The following is a 20,386-nucleotide window of genomic DNA, read 5'->3' on the forward strand; positions in this document are numbered from 1 at the left end:
AAACTCTTTCCTGATTCTACAGATGGAACACTTTTTGTGTTTTAGTTTCCCTGGGTCACCATTCCTACATGTAGTCCAATAAATATTGGAATGAAGGCAGAATGACAACAAGGTATATTGTACATGGCTATGTAGCATATCATAAGAGGAAACATTTTTCCAAAATAATTTGTAAGTTTGGCTTGGAATCATCTGAAAACTGGAAATGATCTATAAAACAAGTCCACAGTCATAAAATAAATTTTTAAAATCTGCTTTTACTCATAAGAGATTTTCTACACTTAATCATTCAAGAGCTGATTATCCAGAATGTGTAATATACAAACCCATTATTTCTTCTTTTTCTCCTTCTGCTGCCTGAGTGTTGGTCATTTCACAGTTCATTACTATTCTCTCTCTGGGAAAATAAAAGCAAATGTAGCTCCAACTAGTATTTTCAACTTTCTATATAAATGTTTTGTAGGAAGGATAATAATTATTGGTTTATATGTCACTTTTCTTTAATAGTATTTGGTTGGGTTCCACTGGACACTGGGGAAGAATTTTAAAAGTTCAAGACATTGTCCCTGCTCTTAAGGCTCTTACAATATAATTGGAGAAACAAAGTTTGTGTTCAATAAACCAAATATTAATGCAAGGCAAAATATATTTAAACAACAACATGAAAGAATTCTGGTCATACAAACATAGTGTACAAAGGAACTTTATTTTTTTTTCTACTCCTTCTCAATACCTAATATGTGGCTTCAGCATACTCAGAAAAACAAAAGTCATTTTGATAAAATCATCATAGAATACAAGAGTACCTTCTAGACCTACAGAACTTTATGGAGCATAGCATGGACTAACAAGATTGCCACAGAAATTCTCAATAAGGTAGTGAGACTTGAATTAAATATCAAAAAATGGATGGAGTTTCAACATGAGAAAAGGGGGGAAAAAAGAAATTTCTGCACAAAGAAAAAAATCCCAGAATTCCAGGATTGAAGGCCCCTATATACTTTTAAATGAAATATTTCGAGCCTACAGCATATAGGAAATATAATATGAACTCTCCTTTCCCACCAAATTTTATCAAATATTTGCTTTTTGCCATATGTGTTTCAGATCCACTTTTAAGAGGGGACACAGATTTGGCTAAAGGCATCTACATACTCTATCATTCTCCTTCTTCAGCAGAGGTAACAACTATCCTGAATTTGGAGTTATTATTACAATGAATATTTTAAAATGTTTATTACTAATTACTAAATGTTTATTTCTATTTGAATTATTTAACAGAGCTTTTAAATTTTTTTTTTAATTTTTATTTATTTATGATAGTCACAGAGAGAGAGAGAGAGAGAGAGAGGCAGAGACATAGGCAGAGGGAGAAGCAGGCTCCATGCACCTGGAGCCTGACGTGGGATTCGATCCAGGGTCTCCAGGATCACGCCCTGGGCCAAAGGCAGGCGCCAAACCGCTGCGCCACCCAGGGATCCCTTAACAGAGCTTTTATTGCTACTTTTTTGTCTGTTTTGATCAAGAAGACAAACCTTCAGTCCAGGTTTAAACCAAATTAGAAAATAATTAATTTAGAAATTAACTTAGAAATGTGGACTATTGTTTCATGGGTCTGAAGCTAACATAAATGGTAGCATGCTTTACGTATCTCCTGCCACTTTCTTGTTTTCACTAGATATTTTTTTTTTAGATTGATGTATATTATAGCTCTAGTTCTAGTTCATTTATTTTAACTACAATATAGTATTCCACTGTGTGATCATACAATTTACTGAACCACTCTCAGGTTGATGAACATTTAGGCTGTTTCCAATTATTTTCCTATTATACATGATGCTTCAATGAATATTCATTTACATGTCTCCTTATGCATTTAAGAGAGAGTTTCTTGGATATATATAGAGAGAAGTGGAATTGTTAAATGAAAGAAAAGGGCCTCTTTAGTTTTAATAGATATTGCTAAATTGTCTTCCGATGTAATTGTACCAATTTATTCTCCACTCAGTAGTGTATAAGAGTTCCCGGATCTTCCTTATCTTGCAATTCTGATGACTACATCACTGACTTGGAACTGCCAGAGTACCCTGGAGTTAATTCTTCCTGTAATCTTGCTGTGTCAGTGATGCTCCCAGATGGATCTCGTTATGAACTAGCCTGGCCTAGGCTTAGAAGAGAGATCCATCCTCTCAGAGAGAACTGGGAAAGAGTAAAGCAAGAATGGTATAATGGCTGAGGATTGCATGCACATTTTAACCATTTTTGCGTTTCCTCATATATAGCACAACCTGAATCTCAGTAAGCAAGGCTCAGTAGATGTTCAATTAACTGGATCTAATCATTAATCCTGATCTGTTTCTGTCTTTCACTTCTCTAACCTTCAATTTCCTCATCTATAAATTATGGATGATAATAATTTAAGGAATCATTCCAAAGATAAAATAAGTTATAAATGTAAAAACATGTATACCTTTTAAAAAGCAATGTAAATTAAGTTGTAAAAGATTTGAAAGCTGTTTCTGTGTCATGACTTCTTAGTATGACCAGATAACATTGTAGCAGTTCAGAACCATTGCCAAATTTCTCATTGGCGTTCTTCTTGCAACCCTAACAAGTCCTGGTGTCCCACCTACGTCAGACACTGCTTAGGATCACAGTAATTTTAAAAAGGTATTCCAACCTTTGTTTATCTTTATTGCTCTCAAAGAACATCAGAGGAAGCCATTTATGGTTACAGAGGCACACTTGCATTCCATTCTATTCCCTCTAGTCTTATATATAACCTCTAAACTCTTTCTCTAGAACCCAGTTTGTTGGTATTTTTGGCCATCTCCCTTCTCCCTTTCTTTCAACACTTTAAAGGTTTACTTAGCTCCTTCTGGCTTACTTATCCTTCTCTTCTCACTTCTCCACTCATGTCTCTACTCCCCTTACCTTAAATTCTGCATACAAATATATCAAGCTAGGACAGGCTAGAAAACACTGCCTGGGAGAAGAACAGGTATTCATATCTTAATAATCATCCCAGAGCAGAAGTTTTTGTTATGGAAGTCAGTAACACTATTTTCACTTTGAATGTTTTTTAAAAAAAAGGTTCATAAACACTTTTTGCTCCTTTTAAGTTGTTCTCTCTTTTTCTTAAGAAGGATTGTGCAGAGGGAGAGAGAGAGAGAGAGAATCTCAAGCAGGCCCATCGTGGGGCTCAATCTCGTGACCCTGAGATCATGACTTGAGCAAAAATCAGGAGTCCAATGCTTAACCCACTGAGCTACCCAGACTCCCCTAAGTGGTCCTTAAAAAAAATGAAGGAAAGAAAAAAAGGTTGCTCACCATTGCTCTACACTCTCAAACTTTTCACTTGGAGTACCCCATGATTCTACCATCTTTATTTCTATGACTCACATTTACACATCATGATCTAATTGCCTTTTGCACTTCCTAAATCTGTCACTGCCCTTTTGATGTCCCCTCCTTGATGCTCTTTCATCTCCTCAAAATTAACATGCTTCAAAGTAAACTCTTATTCATTCCAAATTTAGTTTCCCTTCAGGACTTCCATATTTCCATTGTTGGCATTTTAAGAGGCATGTTTATTGCCCAGGTGTAGTATTATTAGAAGAGGAAGAGAATGGGGACAGAGACACTAAGAGACTTGCACCACGTAGCAGAAAACAGACCACATTCAGATTTGCAGACATGATGTTGGATTGATTTGGAATGACTGGCAAGTGCTCTCCTTAGGTGAGAGGTAAACCCTAAATACTGGTATCAGCAACTTAAGAGTGTTACACTTTTTGGCATTAAAAGTTCATATAGGGGAGTGGAGGGAAGGGTAACTAGGTGATAGGCATTAAGGAGGGCATGTGATGTAATGAGCACTGGGTGTTATATAAGACTAATGAATCACTGAACTCTATCTCTGAAACTAATAATGCACTGTATGTTAATTAATTGAATTTATATTAAAGCAAATAAATAAAAGTTCATTTAACATTTTTAGATATTGGCTCCCAGATATTGGGGCCACATTGAGCTTGAAAAAGGCTATTTACAAACTTCATTTGGCAGCTTAGCCATTTGTAAATAAAATACAAAGCAGCAGGGAAATGGTTCATGAGTTTCCTTCCTTTTGTTATTCTATCAACACATGTTTAAACTATCCTGATGGTGTCAGATGTTTAGCTGGGAAAGTTAATACTAACACATGAGTATTGATTTAAACATATATATTTTTTAAAGTATTTTTTGATTGACCCAAATGATCAGATTCCAGGCAAAGTTTTGACTCTAATACTGAGAAGAGGTATACCTTGATCCAAATGGGCTTTGCTATGAGCTCAGACCCTGCCAATGAATCCAGCTCCTGGGCCATTGATCTGGGTCAGTCTGAGACTTGGGCTATCTATACATCACCTTGAATATGACCAGGGAGTAAAGAAATAATGGAAATCCCCTGGCAAGCTATTTGAATTATTTAACAGAGCTTTTAAATTTTTTTTTTAATTTTTATTTATTTATGATAGTCACACAGAGAGAGAGAGAGAGAGAGAGGCAGAGACATAGGCAGAGGGAGAAGCAGGCTCCATGCACCTGGAGCCTGACGTGGGATTCGATCCAGGGTCTCCAGGATCACGCCCTGGGCCAAAGGCAGGCGCCAAACCGCTGCGCCACCCAGGGATCCCTTAACAGAGCTTTTATTGCTACTTTTTTGTCTGTTTTGATCAAGAAGACAAACCTTCAGTCCAGGTTTAAACCAAATTAGAAAATAATTAATTAATTAAAAAAATAAATTAGAGGATTTTTTTTTTCACAAAGAGATGAATTTTCTAATTTATAAGCAGATTGCTTTACTACAGGTTTTGTTGGGAGTAGGGGTTGGAGTCCTCCGAAGGGAGGAAAAATAACTAGAACAAAGTTTCATTAAAAAAAAGACCGGTAGGATAACACTCTGGGCAGTAATCTACTCCAGAAACAGTGTATGTAACCACATTTGTTCTAGACTAACTTGATCTGGTCCAACAGTGGCCTCACTCTGTATTTGGGAACAAAGGTACAGGGCAATACACTTTAACCGGGGAGATCAAAGGGGAACTGTAGGCTAAATATTATGTAAAAGGAAACCAGGGAAACACTATGCTCAAATCGATCATGGGATAAAAGATGAATACAATCAGGAGTTTCATCAATTAGATTATCTCAGCATCTCTCAATCTCTCACCCAGCCTGTATTCCACCTATACTTCCTTGCAATCCTTCCATACTTTGTCATCTATTTTTCACACAGCCTCAAGGATTAGCTGAGTCTAAAAAGGTATCAATTACCCCCTTTTAAGGGGGTGCTGGCCAAAGAGCACCCCCTTAAAATCCTGGCTTCTCAACAAGATTGGAAGTTCTTATCTATCTAAGCAAGGTTTTAGGCTTCTGTCTGACTTTTCTTTGCAAGATCTCACCTGGAAGCAATATTGGGTAGAAGTACAACAAAACCCCCTGTGTTTTTGTTGTTGTTGTTATATATGGGTTGGTGATGAGAAGATGATATCTGGTCTGATAAACTGTTGACAAGGCAGGAACTTTACAGTAGGATGCATGAGACCGGGTTTCCTGTCCCTGACATTTTATGGCAATGAGGGTTCAAGAATGCCTCTGATGATCTGATCCAGAGGGAAGCAATTATGAGTTTGGGGGATTTTCTTTTTTTTTTATATTTTAAAGATTGTATTTCTTTATCTGAGATAGCAAGAGAGTGGCGGGGGTGGGTGGAGGGGACAGACAGAGGGAGAGGGAGAAGCCGACTCTCCGCTGAGCAGGGAGACTGATGTGGGGCTCTATTCCAGGATCCAGAGATCATGATCTGAGCCGAAGGCAGACACTTAACCGACTGAGCCACCCAGGCACCTCCAGGGTTTTGGAGATTTTAAAAATTAGGACCCAGGGCCAGGTTTGGATTTGAGGATTGTATAATCTCAATGGCATCCCCTGGTGTCAAGCAGTACAGTGACCCTGAGTTGTGCCTATAAAAAACCCTGAAAGTTTAAGCTATAATAGAGTGTTCAAATAACAGATAGTTACAATTTTGCCATAGTCAACATTGACCAAACTGCATTTGGAATACTGAACTCACTTCCTGGTGCCAAATTTTAAAAAGATATTAATGAATTAAATGTGTTCATAATAAGGGAATCTAGATGAGATGTATGAAGATTATGATGTATGGGAGAATATAACTAAGAGGAGACACAATAGTAGAAAAAGGACTATGAACTTCAATAATTAGATTGGCACTCACCTCCATAATGACAGATCTGATGAAACTTTTCTGTCTCTCTCTTCCTTAATCTCTCTCTGGAATTTAACTCAGCTTGATCACTCTTAAAATTCCCTCCTTTGCTGCATTGATATCAATTGTACTAGTTCGTCAGATGGTAAACTGAATTTGAAATGCAAGATGCACATGTGAAGGATAAAGAGGAAAGGGAGCAAGAGTAGGAAGGCTTTCAGACTGCAATGCATGGCTTAAAACTTGTGAAAGGAGAGAAAGAAGGAAGGCCTGGGGAGGAAGAGCCTCAGTCTGCAGGGAAGCTCTGAGACTAGATCAGTGATGCCAATAGGGTGCCCCATAGCAAAGGTTGTCCAGTAGAGGAAATTGCATTGGGGAGGAATGACTGGCTGTGCTCAGTCACCGGTTGGGAGCATCTGGGGAGATTGAGACCTCTGCATGAAGGCTGTGATGGATGCCAAAGGCATGGTGGCTAGAGGCTGTCAGTAATTCACACTCCTTACAGCATATGCTTCCTTGAAGGGAATCCTAAGTGGTGCACTCCTATGGCTACCACACCATTCCATCTCCATATATCATATTGGATCTCACCTTCCTAGCCTCCTTTGCTAGATTCTCTGCCTTTGCTCACAGTTTAAGTGTTGGGGTTTTCTAGGAACCCATTTTCTGTCTATTTCATTTATTTTCCCTATGAAAATTCATCTCAACCCACAATTCAAATACATGACTGAAGGGGGATGCTGAGTTCATATGTTAACTCAGACCATCTTTTTTCTCCTAGCTGGACTGCTACAATGGCCTCTGAACTATTCTCCTAACTCATCTCCAGTCCTGCCACCTGACTGCAACTCATTCTCCATCTGTAGCTGGTGGAGTATGTCTAAAGAGCAAAAGAGATCACCCTGCTACTGTGCTGAAAACCCAACAGCACTCTTAAGAAGAAATGCCTGGACGGCTGGGTGGCTCAGCGGTTGAGCATCTGCCTTTGGCTCAGGGTGTGATTCTAGTTTTGGGATCAAGTCCCACATCAGGCTCCCTGTGAGGAGTCTGCTTCTCTCTCTGCCTCTCTCTGTGTCTCTCATGAATAAATAAAATTTTTAAAAAAGGAAATGCAAATTATTTAACATAATTTACATGCTCCTTAATGGACCAGTCCTTGCTTACCACACTAGCCTCTCCTGCTACTCTCCTTAAACAGAACTACTTGTTTCTTTGGACATAACCACTGTACGCTTGGTATGGAGTATAGGTTTTTGCTTGCCTAATTCTCTACTTGTCTTTTAAGTCTCAGCCTAGAGGTTCCTTCCTCTGTGAAGTCTTCCATAACCTGTGAAGACTAGATTTGGTACCCTTCTATGCGATCCTAGGAACTATGTGATAAAAAGCGGGTGGACTCTTGGTTGTGAATCTACAGAGGGTAGTGAAACCCCACTCGGGTGCTAAGCATTGGAAATAAGAGGAACAATATTTTATATATCAGAACTTGTCTCAGGGTATATCCTATATGAGATAGAAAGGAATACTATGATAAATAGTTTGGTGTGGGTGACAGTTCTCTCAAGGACATGATAGACAAACATTCTCAATCCAGTCACTCCCATCCCCCACCCCAGGCCAACCCTAGACATTTGGAAATATGTGCGACTATTTTTGTGGTTGATGTCAGTGTGGCTGGGAGCAGTACTGAAATAGAGGACAGCCCCACACAAGGAAGAATTGTCCTACCCAAAGTGCTAATAAAACCTCCATTGAGAAATAACTGTGCTGGGACATATGCAAATTTGGGAGAACTGAATTGCTCAGAATATCAGGGTGGAAGCTGAAAGCTTACACCTGAGGACTTCCATCTCCACCTATTCCCCATGCAGAGCTCCACCTTACCTGTAAGTAAATGTTGAATATATTATTTTAAAAAAATATTTAAAGAAAAATTTAAATATATATTGGCTTGAAAAAGAGCCAAATTGTTAGCCTGATGTAGGGCTTGATTGTTAGCCTAAGTAGCACCTAACCTCTCCTTCTGGCTCTGCTTCCCTGCACCCTAGGACTCATCTCATTGTAAAGGGATTATCTGAGAATTTGTCTGTAACCCAACCATGCCTTGTTACACGGTTAGAACCTAATATACTGTTTGGAACATAATAGATACTTAATAACTCCTAAACTATGACTCTCAACATTTAAAAATTAGCCCTGACATCCTAAGTTTCAACTCTATATTTTGTCACCAATTTTACGTTTCTAGTTGAGCATCTCCACCTTAACAGATATGAAGCAGAATCATTTACTTTGACTCAAGACTAAAATCCTCCCCCAAATAACCCTGATACCTCCTACTATGGTAAATACTATCACCCTCTTGGGACCTTCCTGTTGTCTAAGCCTACACGTCACCCATTGTTTGCCTGCTTCCTCACCCCTTCAAACCTTCAATTCCACCTTCTAATGATCTTTGTGTTCTTTCTCTTCTCTCTGGTTTCAGCATCCTTGGCCTTAAATCAGGTTCTCTTATATATATTATTGCATTTGTTTCCTAAATAATATCTCCATGCCCATCCCCATGACTGTCATCCTTTAAAACCTAAAATAGGTGGGTGGGAGATTAGGTTAAATAGGCGATGGGGCTAAGGAGTACGCTTGTCGTGATGAGCATCGAGGGATGTATGAAATGGTTGAATCACTATATTGTACGCCTGAAATTAATCTAACCCTGTAAAAAAAAATAGTTACACTTATACCAATAAATAAATAAATAAATAAATAAATAAATAAATAAATAAATAAATAAATAAATAAATAAATAAATCATTCTAAAAAATATTCAAAATAATAGTAATTAGTACTTTCTGGGCTTGCTGTGGCCCAGGCACTACTGACTTTAAAATGTATTTTATTTATTTATGTTTAAAGATTTATTTATTTATTTATTTATTTATTTATTTATTTAAGGGACAGAGGGAGAGAAAGCATGAGTGGGTAGAGGCACAGAGAGAATCTCAAGCTGACTCCCTGCTGAGGGTGGAGTCTAACTCAGGGCTTGACTCCATGACCAAGGAGATCATGACCTGAGCTGAAACCAAGAGTCAGATGCTTAACTGACTGAGCCACCCAGGTGCTCCTTAACATACATTTTAGTTTTGACTCCAGAGCAGCCCCATTTTGAAATAACTGTTGAAGGTCATTCAGTAGGGGACAGAGATAAGATATGAATCAGGTAGCCTGCCTGGCTCAGAGCTGTGCTAGACTAGGCTATATAACATCCTGGAACTCTCTGTTGTTGCTTCACATATATCTGAGTCTGATTCTCCTCCTCTCGTGGATGACCTGGTTGTAGGGTCTTTTTCTGAGCTAAGGCTTGCTCCGTGTTCCTTTCTCAGAGCTCTTGGCATACTGAAATGTGAATGGTGATTATGAAGTCAGTAAACCAAAGAAGCAGATCCAACGGGTGGTTAGACAGAAGTCCTGAGACTAAAACTGAAAGTTGGTACAGAGACTAAAGAATCCCTAAGCTACAGACTGATGAAGGATGGGCTAAGAGAAGGGTGGTCTGGATATACTGTCCATCTTGGCCTTTACCTGCTCCCTACAGTGTGATGCTTACCACAGGTGGGTGCTTTAAGGGGGTAGGGCTAAGCAGCCAGCCTGGAGCTGGCTCCCCTTTACTTCTCTGGCTAACTCCAACACATTCTTTAAGATTTAGCTTTAACATCCTTCCTATATATCACAGTTTTGTGAGACTGCAAACTCCCTGAGAGCAAGGCACTGTGGTTTTCTTCTCTATTTTCTGTACCACTAGAATCTAATAATCTTTGACTTTTTTTCTTTTGAGGTTAATCGTTGACTCTAAATGCATGACAAGGAGGCAGGTATTGATGTAGCATAAGAGAAATTTTAAAAAGTATACTGTAAAGCAGAGTATGGGTTAGTGGCTAAGAGGAGTCAGGCCTTTGTGTCTTATCCTCTGCTCAAATTTCAACTTCCTTTACTTTGAGCCAGTTTAATCTGCCTATACCTCAAAAAATGATAATACCTATGTCATCAAGTTGTTGTGAGAATTAAATGAGATAATACACGGAAGTACTTGGCTCAGTTGCTGGCACTGTGTAGGCACTTAGTAATGTTAGATGTGACTATTGTTTTTGTTGTTATTATGATCATTCTCTAGCACTATCTTATAACAAGGTGAGTTGTTTTGGGGAGCAGTGAATTTCCTTTTATTGAAGGTATTCAATTAGCAGTAAACTCAGGAAAGATGGTATAGATGCAGTTCTTGAATTGAAAAGAGTAGATGACTTCTAAGGATGTTTCTAATCATAGAAGAGGGAAGCTATTTCTCGGATTCAAAGAAAGTGTGATCATTAGTCTTCTAGCAACGTTGAGGAGCATTGGAATAGGAAAAACAAAGACATCAGATTTGGCATCTGCATGTATATTATACAAAGAACAAAATATTTTATGCTTTGTGAGCAGTTAATTGCAAAAGCCTTTTTATTTATGCTGCAACCCTATGGCAAATCAGGCCCTTACATGAAAATCAATCCTTTTTCAAAAGGACTAGCTTGGCCCTGCCAAAATGGAACAAACAAAACCTTAAAGACCGGTTCAGCCCTACTGAAATGTCTTTTCTCTTTGAAACAAGTCTATTAGTGATGCAAATGCAGTTATCTGCACAGATGATAATCCCAGCAAACAAAATAGTGAAACCATTACCAGGTTCTTGTGCTGAGAATTTGGCTTTCCTGTATTGAAAAGGCAGAGAAAAAGAGCAGAACTGATTCCTATTTGGGATAGTTTATTAGGTCTGCTTATCTGAATCCTGGACTAATTATTCTCATGTTTGGCTTAAAGAGACCAAACAATTCTTCAAATGTGGACAAACTGAAGAAAGGCTTGCAGTCTGGGTTCCCAGCAAGTGCCATAAACAGGCAAAAGCAGGAATGGAGTAACATTTATATTCAGGAGTTTAATTCTCAAAATACCAGAGCCTTAAGGTAAGATCTATCATGGGTAGAAAAAAAAAAAAAACATGATAAGGACTCATATGTCAGTAATTTAAGTTATATGCACGTATTAATTGATGCTTTAATTAAAAATGAAGGGATCCCTGGGTGGCGCAGCGGTTTGGCGCCTGCCTTTGGCCCAGGGCGCGATCCTGGAGACCCGGGATCGAATCCCACGTTGGGCTCCCGGTGCATGGAGCCTGCTTCTCCCTCTGCCTGTGTCTCTGCCTCTCTCTCTCTGTGTGTGTGTGACTATCATAAATAAAAATTAAAAAAAAAAAAATGTTTGAAAAAAAAATGAAGACAATTGGAAGGTTACTTGAGTAGGCGAACAGATGGTCATTTCCCAACATCTTGTAGTCAATAGATACTCAGATAAACAACTTCTTTGAGAACTTAATAAATATGCAATCTTACTGTAGGCAAAGTTGATTATACTTATTTTATCCTTAAGAGGTTTGGGCATTAGGGAACACTAGTGGTCAGAAGGTGTGGTGCCTACGGATATTAGGAAGACATTTCTGAAACAAAACTCCAAGTGGTACTGTCCAAGTGGCCATCGATTAAAGCTTGATTAAAGCTTTTGGAAATGCCTAGTGGACAATTTATTGAGAACTGAAAATTAACCCACGTTCACATGCTTGCCTGCACGGATATTAACAGCTGGAGCTGGTGTCCACATAGATTGGCTGTTAATGCTCACAATCTGGGTCTCACGCAGGGTGGGGTTGTGGGTAGGTCAACCAAAGAGCTTCCGCATCATCCTTATGTTTACACTTCAGGTGCAGGACGGATCTTGTTCACGCTCCACCCTCCACAACCTCTCCCTCGCAAGGTTGCTCCACAGCTTGGGCTGACCCGCCCGGGTCTTTGATAATCCAGCGTCTCTGGAGAAGAAGGTCAATCACTGCTTTAGTTCTAGGCTCTGCCTGCTTCCCACGCCCTGCACTGGGGCTGGCGGGCGGCCTCTCAGCGTGTTTTTCCCCCAGAGCTTCCCACGCCCTCTCCACTCCACACGCCTCCTGGCTGCTCTCCAGGCCTGCCCTCTTCTGCACCAAGCAGGCCAGTTCCAAGGGCCCAGTGTCGGGTATCCAAGCTAGCACGGCTCACTCCTCTCAGGGGCTTTCCTCATGGCCACTCCTCTGCAATCCCAGAAAATCTCTGACGCTCGGCCGTGTCCTACGTATAGATGCTTCAAAAAAAATAAATAAATCGGGGACACTGGCTGTCTTGCAAATTAAAACTATACCAGCAGCTTACGGTTGGGACGTTGAGAGGGCAACATCCAACTTTGCCGTTCGGGGTGAATCAGCAGCGAATGGGAGCTACTTTCCACCACCCCACGGCCCCCCTGCGGGGCGCGACGCGGTGCGGGGTCCGCCGGCTGCCGGCCCGCCCGCCCGCCCACGCCCGGCAGGCGCGCGGAGCCGGAGCGCGCACGGGGCCGCACGCGCGCGGGGCCGGGAGCGCTCCCTCCGGGATCGCGGCTGCGCAGTCGGGCCGGAGCCGGGAAAAGGGGGAGGAGGGTGGAGGAGCCGGAGTAAGGGGAGGGGGAGGAGCGGCGAAGGCGGAAGCCATGTTGGAGTTGCACCCCGAGCGAGGGGCTGCGAGCGTTCTCCTCTCCTTGTGGGTGTGACCCGGGTTCGGCGCGGCGGCGGGCTGCGGGGGCGGGGACGGTTAGCCGGGGCGGCGGCGGCGGCGGCGGCGTGAGAGGAGCGGCGGCGGCCGCAGCGTGGAGCCGGCCGATTGTGACCACCGGGGGAGCAGGGGGCCGGCCGCGGCTCCCACTCTCCGTGTGGCCCCCTGAGCGCCCCCCCTCCCCGGCCCGGGAGGGAGGCGGGGGGCACCCGGGGCCCGCCATGAACCCCGGCTTCGATCTGTCCCGCCGGAATCCGCAGGAGGACTTCGAGCTGATTCAGCGCATCGGCAGCGGCACCTACGGCGACGTCTACAAGGTGAAGGCGAGGGGCCGCGCGCCGCGGAGGCCGCGGGGTCGGGACCCGCCGCGGGGAGGGCGGGGGGCGCCGCTGCCGCAGCCGCCGCCGTCTGGGCGCCCGCGTCGGCGCTGCCCCACTGAGGGAGACGCGGGCGCCCGGGAGCTGTGGGGGAGGAGGAGGAGGAGCAGGAGCTGGAGCTGGAGCGGGCGCCCGGGGCTCCGCTGCCTTGGAACGAACAAAGGGCCAAGCGGGTAACCCCGAGACCTCGGGGCGCTTACCTGAGCGCTTCCCTGGACGCGAGCGGGCCGCTCTCCTCAGCACAGCGCGGAGTGGGGCTTGTCGTTTGTTGCGTTGACCGGGTCAGTGCGACGGCCCCGCTGGCGGGGGGGTTTGGCGTATGTCAAACCTGTGTGCGTCCGACGGAGCTGGGACGGCCCGCCGTGTAGGTCTGCCGCTCCTGCCCCCACTGCCACAGCCGCCCCCCTCAGCCTTTTGCCTCTTAGCATCCGCATGCCATCTTTTAATTTTCCAAGTAAAAAAAAAAAAAAAATTTTTTTTCCCAAGTAATGACTTTCGTTAAAGAGATCTCGTTAGTATAATTTTTCTTTCTTTTTTTTTACCCCTGTTTTGGAGGAAAAAGCAACTTTGTTTTCTCCAGATGGAATTGGACTATGATGCCTCATTAAACTTGTTTTTGTCAGTGACACAGAAGATTCAGCTTTTTTTTTTTTTTTTTTAAAGCGAATTGAATACTCAGGAAAGGTAGTGGCTTGACTAGGTTAGAATTCACAAATTCAAAGTCCATTAGTCGTACAGCATTACTGTTGTAGAGGGACCCCTTTTAAATGTGGGAGATAAATCACTCTTTCCCCGGCCAGCTCAACTCTTGGCCTCGCAGAGACTGCCAGGAAGCGGGTAGTGCCAAATGTGGCAGCAGTCTTGATTTAGTTGTGGATCTTCTTACTGGTGACTGAAGTGGAACTCCTCTTGTTTCACATGACATCTGAGGATGCACAGAGAAACTTAATTTTACTTTGGAAAGTTTAGTCCTAGCTAAACTTTTTGTTTAGCAGTAGGTTTTTGGCTTTTACTTCAGTATAACACGTATGGCCACTCACAATGCGGCTAGGATTCTGCATTTGTTTTGTTTCGTGGTTGATTCGCCTTCTGTCATCATTTGTCTCGTCAGTTTTTCTCATAAGATAGTATAGGCGGTTTGTGTACACCTATTGTGTATAAGGTACTGGACATGTAAGCACTTGGGTTGTAGCAGGAAAAGAGACCTATTCCTAAGTCTTACTTGGAGTTTATATTTTTGAGGGAGCAAGAAGAACATTAAACGACCATTTGGATAATTATTTTATTGCAGTTTTATTTTGTGCTGCCCGGAGAAAAGAAGATTAGGATTAGGGTTATGAAAGCAGAAACAGGAGGACCTGATCTCCTTTGGGGAATCAGAGGCAGTGGGGAGAGAAGATTATGCCAGATAGAGCATAATCTGAGAAGGCTGTGAGGACCCAAGGAACCAGGGTAAGGATTTGAAAGACCTCAGTGGCCTGAGCAGTCAGGAGAATAGGTCATACAGGCCTCTTAGGTCCTTTAAGGGGGTCAGATTTTTCTCTAGGGCAATGGGGAGCCATTGCAGGGTTTTATGTAGAGGAGTAAAATTAGATTTAAAAGATCTACTTTGCTGGAGTGAAGATTGGAGAGGAAAAGAACAGATAGGCAGCCAGTTAGGCAGCCATTGTAATAGTCCAGGTAAGAATAACCATGGCTGTTTTGGAATTGGTAGTGATTATGAAAGTTGAAGCCAATGGATCCAAGTAGATTAGAGCTGGTTAAGGGAGTCTAATTACATTCAGTTGGGGACACCTGAGTGGTTCAGTGGTTGAGCGTCTGCCTTCGGCTCAGGGCATGATCCTGGACTGGAGTCCCAGGATCAAGTCCCACATCAGGCTCCCTCTGCCTGTGTCTCTGTCTCTGTCTCTCTCTGTCTCTCTCTCTGTGTCTCTCATGAATAAATAAAATCTTTCAAAAAAGTTACATTCAGTTGAAAAGTTAACTAAACTTTAATGTGTAAGTCCTAGGTGGCAGTGTGTACAGTAAGTTCTTTTCAAGTTCTTTACAAAAATAATTGGCCATGTATTTACTATATTTAGAAAAAACAGCTGGTATTTAAGCCACATGATTAAAAAGTAAAAAAAAATTAAAGCCTGTAATTTCCTGAGGACATCTAAGTCCAATACAGGTATAAGTTGATTACTCTTGTCATCTGTTTAAGGTAATGATAATGAGAACTAACATTTATGGAGTGCTTATTATTTGCTAGGCACTGCTCTAAGATTTTCCATGTATTAATTTATTTACTCCTTGCAGCAACCCTATGAAATAGGTGCTCTAATTAATTCCATTTTGCATTTGAGGACATTGAGGCACAGGGAAATTGCAGTAATTTGCCAGAGTTGGCAAGTGGCAAAGCCACAATTTGAACCTTAGCCTTTTGAGACTGCATTTAAAAAAAAAAAAAAAGTCAGAGAGCACAAGCAGGGGAGGGAGAGAGGGAGAAGGACAAGCAGACTCCCCACTGATCGGAGAGCCCCACGGACTGGATCCCAGGACCCTGAGATCATAACCAGAGCAGAAGTAAAATGCTTAACTGACTGAACCACCCAGGCCACCCAAGACTTAACAGTAGCAGTACTGCCTCTATAAAGATGGGATATGAGCAGATAACATATTACTGAGTTTCCAGTGGGGAAATTAAGGCACACCTGTAGTTGAGCACATTGAGTTGTAGCCACTCTGTTAGAGTGGATCTTTAGTAGTTGGAATACCTAACTCCTGCTGTGCAGCCAGGGCTCATTGTTTTTGTAGAGTCTGCCAAGTGGACATCAGATAATAGATGCTTGATCCCTGCCTGCCAGACTCTTCCCATACCAAGGGCCCAAAGCAGAGAAACTCCGTGTGGTTTTTGGCATCATACCCCCTCCTTGCTAAATAACCTAAAGCTTAAGCTGTTTGTATTCTTGTCTGTAATCATGTCCATGTATAAAGATAACAGATTTTTTGTATTTGTTTTGCTGTTTTAGATTTTTCTTATTTATACAAATTGTGTTGATTAGAGAGGAGTGCATTAGAGGGTTTGTTTTCAAAAGCCAGTATGTATAATTTGCTCCTTAATTTGTGTTTAGGTGCTAAAAATGGAATGATCACATTAATAAGAGATCTAATTATTTATAGTCATTCTTAGAAGGTGGGTGTTTCAAGGGATTTTTATTTTAAAAACTATCCTACCCAATGAAATAATACGCTTACTTAAGGTGGCATGGTTTAGTTAAAAAGCACTGAAGTAGAATGTGGAAGATCTAAGATTTATTAGCTATGTGGCCTTGTAAAATTAGCGCCTCAGCTGTTTTGTTGTGAAGGTGTTATCGCTCATATGCCTTTCTGTTTTTGGTGTTAGATAAATAACTTGAGTTTTACTCAACAAATAAGTTTTCATTTTTTCTAGACTGAAAAATATACATAAATATAGTATACACTTTCTCTGCACTATGTTAAAGTACATGGGAAATACAGTTTAAAAAAAAGGTCATACTTTTAAATGTCCTGTAACTATGCCCTTCATCTGTGAGATGAAGTATTTGTAGCAGGGGTTATCTAGGGAACTAAGACTTGACTAGAGAGCTCAATGGTTGGGCCTCAGGAGGCCCGGGAAGCCCTCTGAAATTAATAGGTTTAATATTGTGTGCGTGTGTTTTTCTGTAGAGATGGCTTATAGCATTCATTACATTTACAAAAAAGAAAAGAATGAAAAACCTCTAGGTTTGTCATTTCAAAGAGTTCTCATGGAGAAATTAGGTAGTCTTATGCCAGATCACATTATCAACATTTATCTACATTAATCGTATTTTCACAGGCAGTTTTTCAGTTGGATTGGTCTTATTCCTACCCCATGTCCTGATGTTTTTCTAGATTTATTGCTAGAGACCAGCAGAAGATACTAAAGCTGGAGATGGGGTAAGGCAAGGAAGTTTGAAGGACCAGTCTTAATGTTTCTGCAGAAGTATCTGGTCTAGTCTTAAGACTTAACCTTGATCCCTGTGAACGATTCCCAGCTGCCTCCAGCTTATGCTTCCTCATGAGCTCTCCCCATTGTCTCCACCTGACCTCTTCACAGACTACATCTGCCTCCAAATGGGCCTTTCCTTGTATCCCACTTTTGTCAAAAGCTCCAACTGTTGATAGTTTGCTAAGGCTTGGGGCATTGGAATCATCTCTTATCCTGGACAGGAGTGTAGGCATTTCAAAATGTGGTTGGGAAGCTCCGGGAAAAAGATTACTCTGAGTATACTAAAGGTTCAGAAGTCATATGGTAAAGAAACTGGTTAAGTGTTGCTTAACCAGCAAACTCCAAACTTACTTGACTGCGGGATTCTTTTTCTTTGTAATACATATTGCTTGTTCTTAGAATTTGTGCCTTGTAGAGAACATGCTTTGGAAATGTCGATACTGATTTTATCAGTGTGTGTTTGGAAGCCATTACTGGTGAAGCAGAGGCTGCAATGTTGCTAAGCTCCAAAGTAACATTCACATGGTACTGTATGTAAACAGAGTCTCTGTGAAAGCTGACTGAAGAAAAATGGAAGATTGGGCAGTGAAATGAGGAAATTAATTTGTTCAAGCATTTAGTGAATTGTGTTTGCTTATTTGTAGTTCTGTATCTTTTCAAGGTGTTCTGATTAGTATCATCAAAGATTAATTCTTTCATTATAGTCAGTGTTTATAAGACTGGAAAACTCAGTTCTGAAACCTGTTGAGAAACTTGAACACCTTAAGCATTTAGAAAAGAATAGCTGAAGTAAAATACAGTATGATCGGGAGTATGCTTATTTTTTTACTTTCATGGAGGACAAAGTCTAGAGCAACCTGAGGAAATGGTCCTAAACTTCAGAAAGATTGTGCATTTAAGGTAAATTAAGGTAGAATTTTCCAGCATCAGTATTTATTTGAGATGGAAAGTGACAGTGGAATGGATTGTGAGTTTCTCTTGAGAGCTTTATTTATTTATTTTTAAGATTTTATTTGTTTATTCATGACAGAGAGAGGGAGGGAGAGGGAGAGAGAGAAAGGCAGAGGCACAGGCAGAGGGAGAAGCAGGCTCCATGCAGGGAGCCCAATGTGGGACTCCATCCCAGGTCTCCAGGATCACTCCCTGGACTGCAGGCGGTGCTACACCGCTTGGCCACTGGGGCTGCCCTCTCTTGAGAGCTTTAAAAATACAAAAGAGGTTATCTGACTTTAATATGGATCTGATTCCCTGAAGGAAGTGTTTGATTTGATGTGCATATGTATTTACTTGTGAAAGAACATCTAATACATTATTTTGCATTGAGAGTGAATAGTTGCTAGTTCTCTTGAGAGTACAAGGAACAACTGTCATACATAGAATAGCTATAATATGAAAGGAAATGTGTTAGGGACTGTGAGTGGAGTAGCAAAAATGACAAGACATGGCACTTGGTATTTATAGGGACATAAAACGTGTACCTATTTTAGCTATCATAGTTTGAGATCAAAACCTTGATTTCTTTTCTAGCATATTAACATCTTACTGGCTGAGATTGTCTAGACACTGCATAATCTGAACAGCCGACCTCTCTGTAGCTTATTAGTAAAGTGGTTTAAGAGCTGAGTGAGCTGGGTTCTGGAGTCAGACTGCCTGGCTTCAGCAAGTATTAGCCATTTACTTTCATTCTTTTCTCTGTGCCTCAGTTTATTCAGTTGTAAAGTAGCAATGCTTAGAATAGCGTTTAGGACTGTGCCTGGTACACAAGACTGTAATCATTAATTGCTTCTATGGTCTAGTATTACTTACTATTATGTATTTTTCCTGCTACTGCTCTAACATACCCTGCTTCTCATGTACCTGCTTTAGGGTTTTTGTACTTCGTGTTCTGTGCCTGAATTCTGCCCTCCCCCAATAGCTGTATGGTTTGCTTCTTCTGTTCCCTTGGGTCTCAACTCAAATGTCACCTTTCAGTGTGTTTTTCCTTACCACCCTATAGGAAACAGCACCCCACTCATTTTCTCTCATTAGCAGGAATGGATCTAGATTTTGTGGAGCCTGGAGTTTATACAGCTTTGAGGGCTCTCATTAAGTAAACAAATAAATTAGAATAAAAAATTTGGTATGAAAGTATTTATTTAGAATGAGAAAAGGTGTCCCAACAAAATGCTGTAACCTTAGAGTCAGGTCCTTTTCTTCTGAGATCTCTATGTATTTACTCAGAAATGCTCCCATAAAATGCTCCCTATTAGCATCCTGGCTGCTACTGGTCACCTCCTATGGCTTTCTGCATTTCCCAGTAATTCTCAGCACTCAGAGAGGCTCATGCAAGTGAGGGAGGCTGAACTTTTTTAAGTTGTTAGCTTTATAGAAAATTTACCTCTGCTCTTTACCTAATTTTCATTTTTATTATGACATCTGTCACCTTATATTTAGTTGTGTATTACCTTTCTCTTCCCACCATAGTTTAAATCCGGGAAGCTGATGGTTTTATTCTGTTCATGCTGTGTTCTAGAGCCTAGAAGAGTAACTGGCCCATATTAGACTCTGAGTGCATATTTGTGGAATGAGTGAATTAACTGACATGAAGAGGACAAACCATATGCTACGTGAATTTAGAGAAAGGAAATCGTTTCTGATTGCGATAAATCATAGGTTTTACAGAGAGGACATTGGGCTTGACCTAGAGTTCTGGCATAGTGGGTACAGAATGAATTAAGCATTTTGAATTATTATTAGGCCTAAAGTAAATCAGTAGGCCTAATGTATCTTTTGCATATTAAGTGATGGTCATACCTATTTTGTGCATATGAAGACACTGTCATTTTAAACAAAAGACCTTTAGTGACTAGTGAATGTATGTAGCTGTTACATATGGTTTTATTTTGTTTTGTTTTTAATAGTATTAGGATTTTAGGAAAGGATTTTTTTTTTATTGGAGTTCAATTTGCCAACATATAGAATAACACCCAGTGCTCATCCCATCAAGTGCCCCCCTCAGTGCCCGTCACCCAGTCACCCTCACCCCCTGCCCAACTCCCTTTTACCACCCTTGTTCGTTTCCCAGAGTTAGGAGTCTCTCATGTTGTGTCTCCCTTTCTGA

General features: G+C 41.3%; 2 protein-coding genes and 1 non-coding gene across 9 annotated transcripts in view; 1 reads left to right on the forward strand and 2 right to left on the reverse strand.

Moving 5' to 3' along the window:
- Window positions 1-721: 721 nt before the first annotated feature.
- Window positions 722-796, reverse strand: LOC121492282. The gene has a single exon (XR_005988178.1). It is a non-coding gene; the product is annotated as a small nucleolar RNA SNORD59 (small nucleolar RNA).
- Window positions 797-9,762: 8,966 nt separating this feature from the next.
- On the reverse strand, window positions 9,763-16,615 carry LOC121491306 (CCAAT/enhancer-binding protein beta-like). 3 transcript variants are annotated; one of them, XR_005987930.1, is made up of 2 exons: window positions 13,493-16,615; window positions 9,763-12,164 (listed from the first exon to the last, which is right to left on the reverse strand). XR_005987930.1 is itself a non-coding variant. In XM_041756090.1 (2 exons), the coding sequence occupies exons 1-2, from the start codon at window positions 13,136-13,138 to the stop codon at window positions 12,049-12,051; spliced, it is 717 nt and encodes a 238-aa protein (XP_041612024.1). In that variant the 3' UTR covers window positions 9,763-12,048. The 3 variants fall into 3 exon arrangements, 1 of the variants encoding a protein (XP_041612024.1); XM_041756090.1 differs by lacking the exon at window positions 13,493-16,615 and adding an exon at window positions 12,538-13,138; XR_005987931.1 differs by lacking the exon at window positions 9,763-12,164 and adding an exon at window positions 13,239-13,376.
- Window positions 13,107-20,386, forward strand: part of MAP4K3 (mitogen-activated protein kinase kinase kinase kinase 3) — a 185,161-nt gene continuing 177,881 nt past the window's right edge. For all 5 annotated transcript variants that reach the window (XR_005987929.1, XM_041756085.1, XM_041756087.1 and 2 more), the window contains exon 1: window positions 13,107-13,232. Coding sequence is in view for 4 of the 5 variants with exons in the window: in XM_041756085.1 (XP_041612019.1) it covers window positions 13,137-13,232 (96 nt within the window). In the remaining variant the exon portion in view is untranslated. The remainder of the gene's footprint in view (window positions 13,233-20,386) is intronic.

This window comes from Vulpes lagopus, chromosome 5 (assembly GCF_018345385.1).
Source record: "Vulpes lagopus strain Blue_001 chromosome 5, ASM1834538v1, whole genome shotgun sequence".
In the NCBI taxonomy this organism is placed as follows: Eukaryota; Metazoa; Chordata; class Mammalia; order Carnivora; family Canidae; genus Vulpes; species Vulpes lagopus.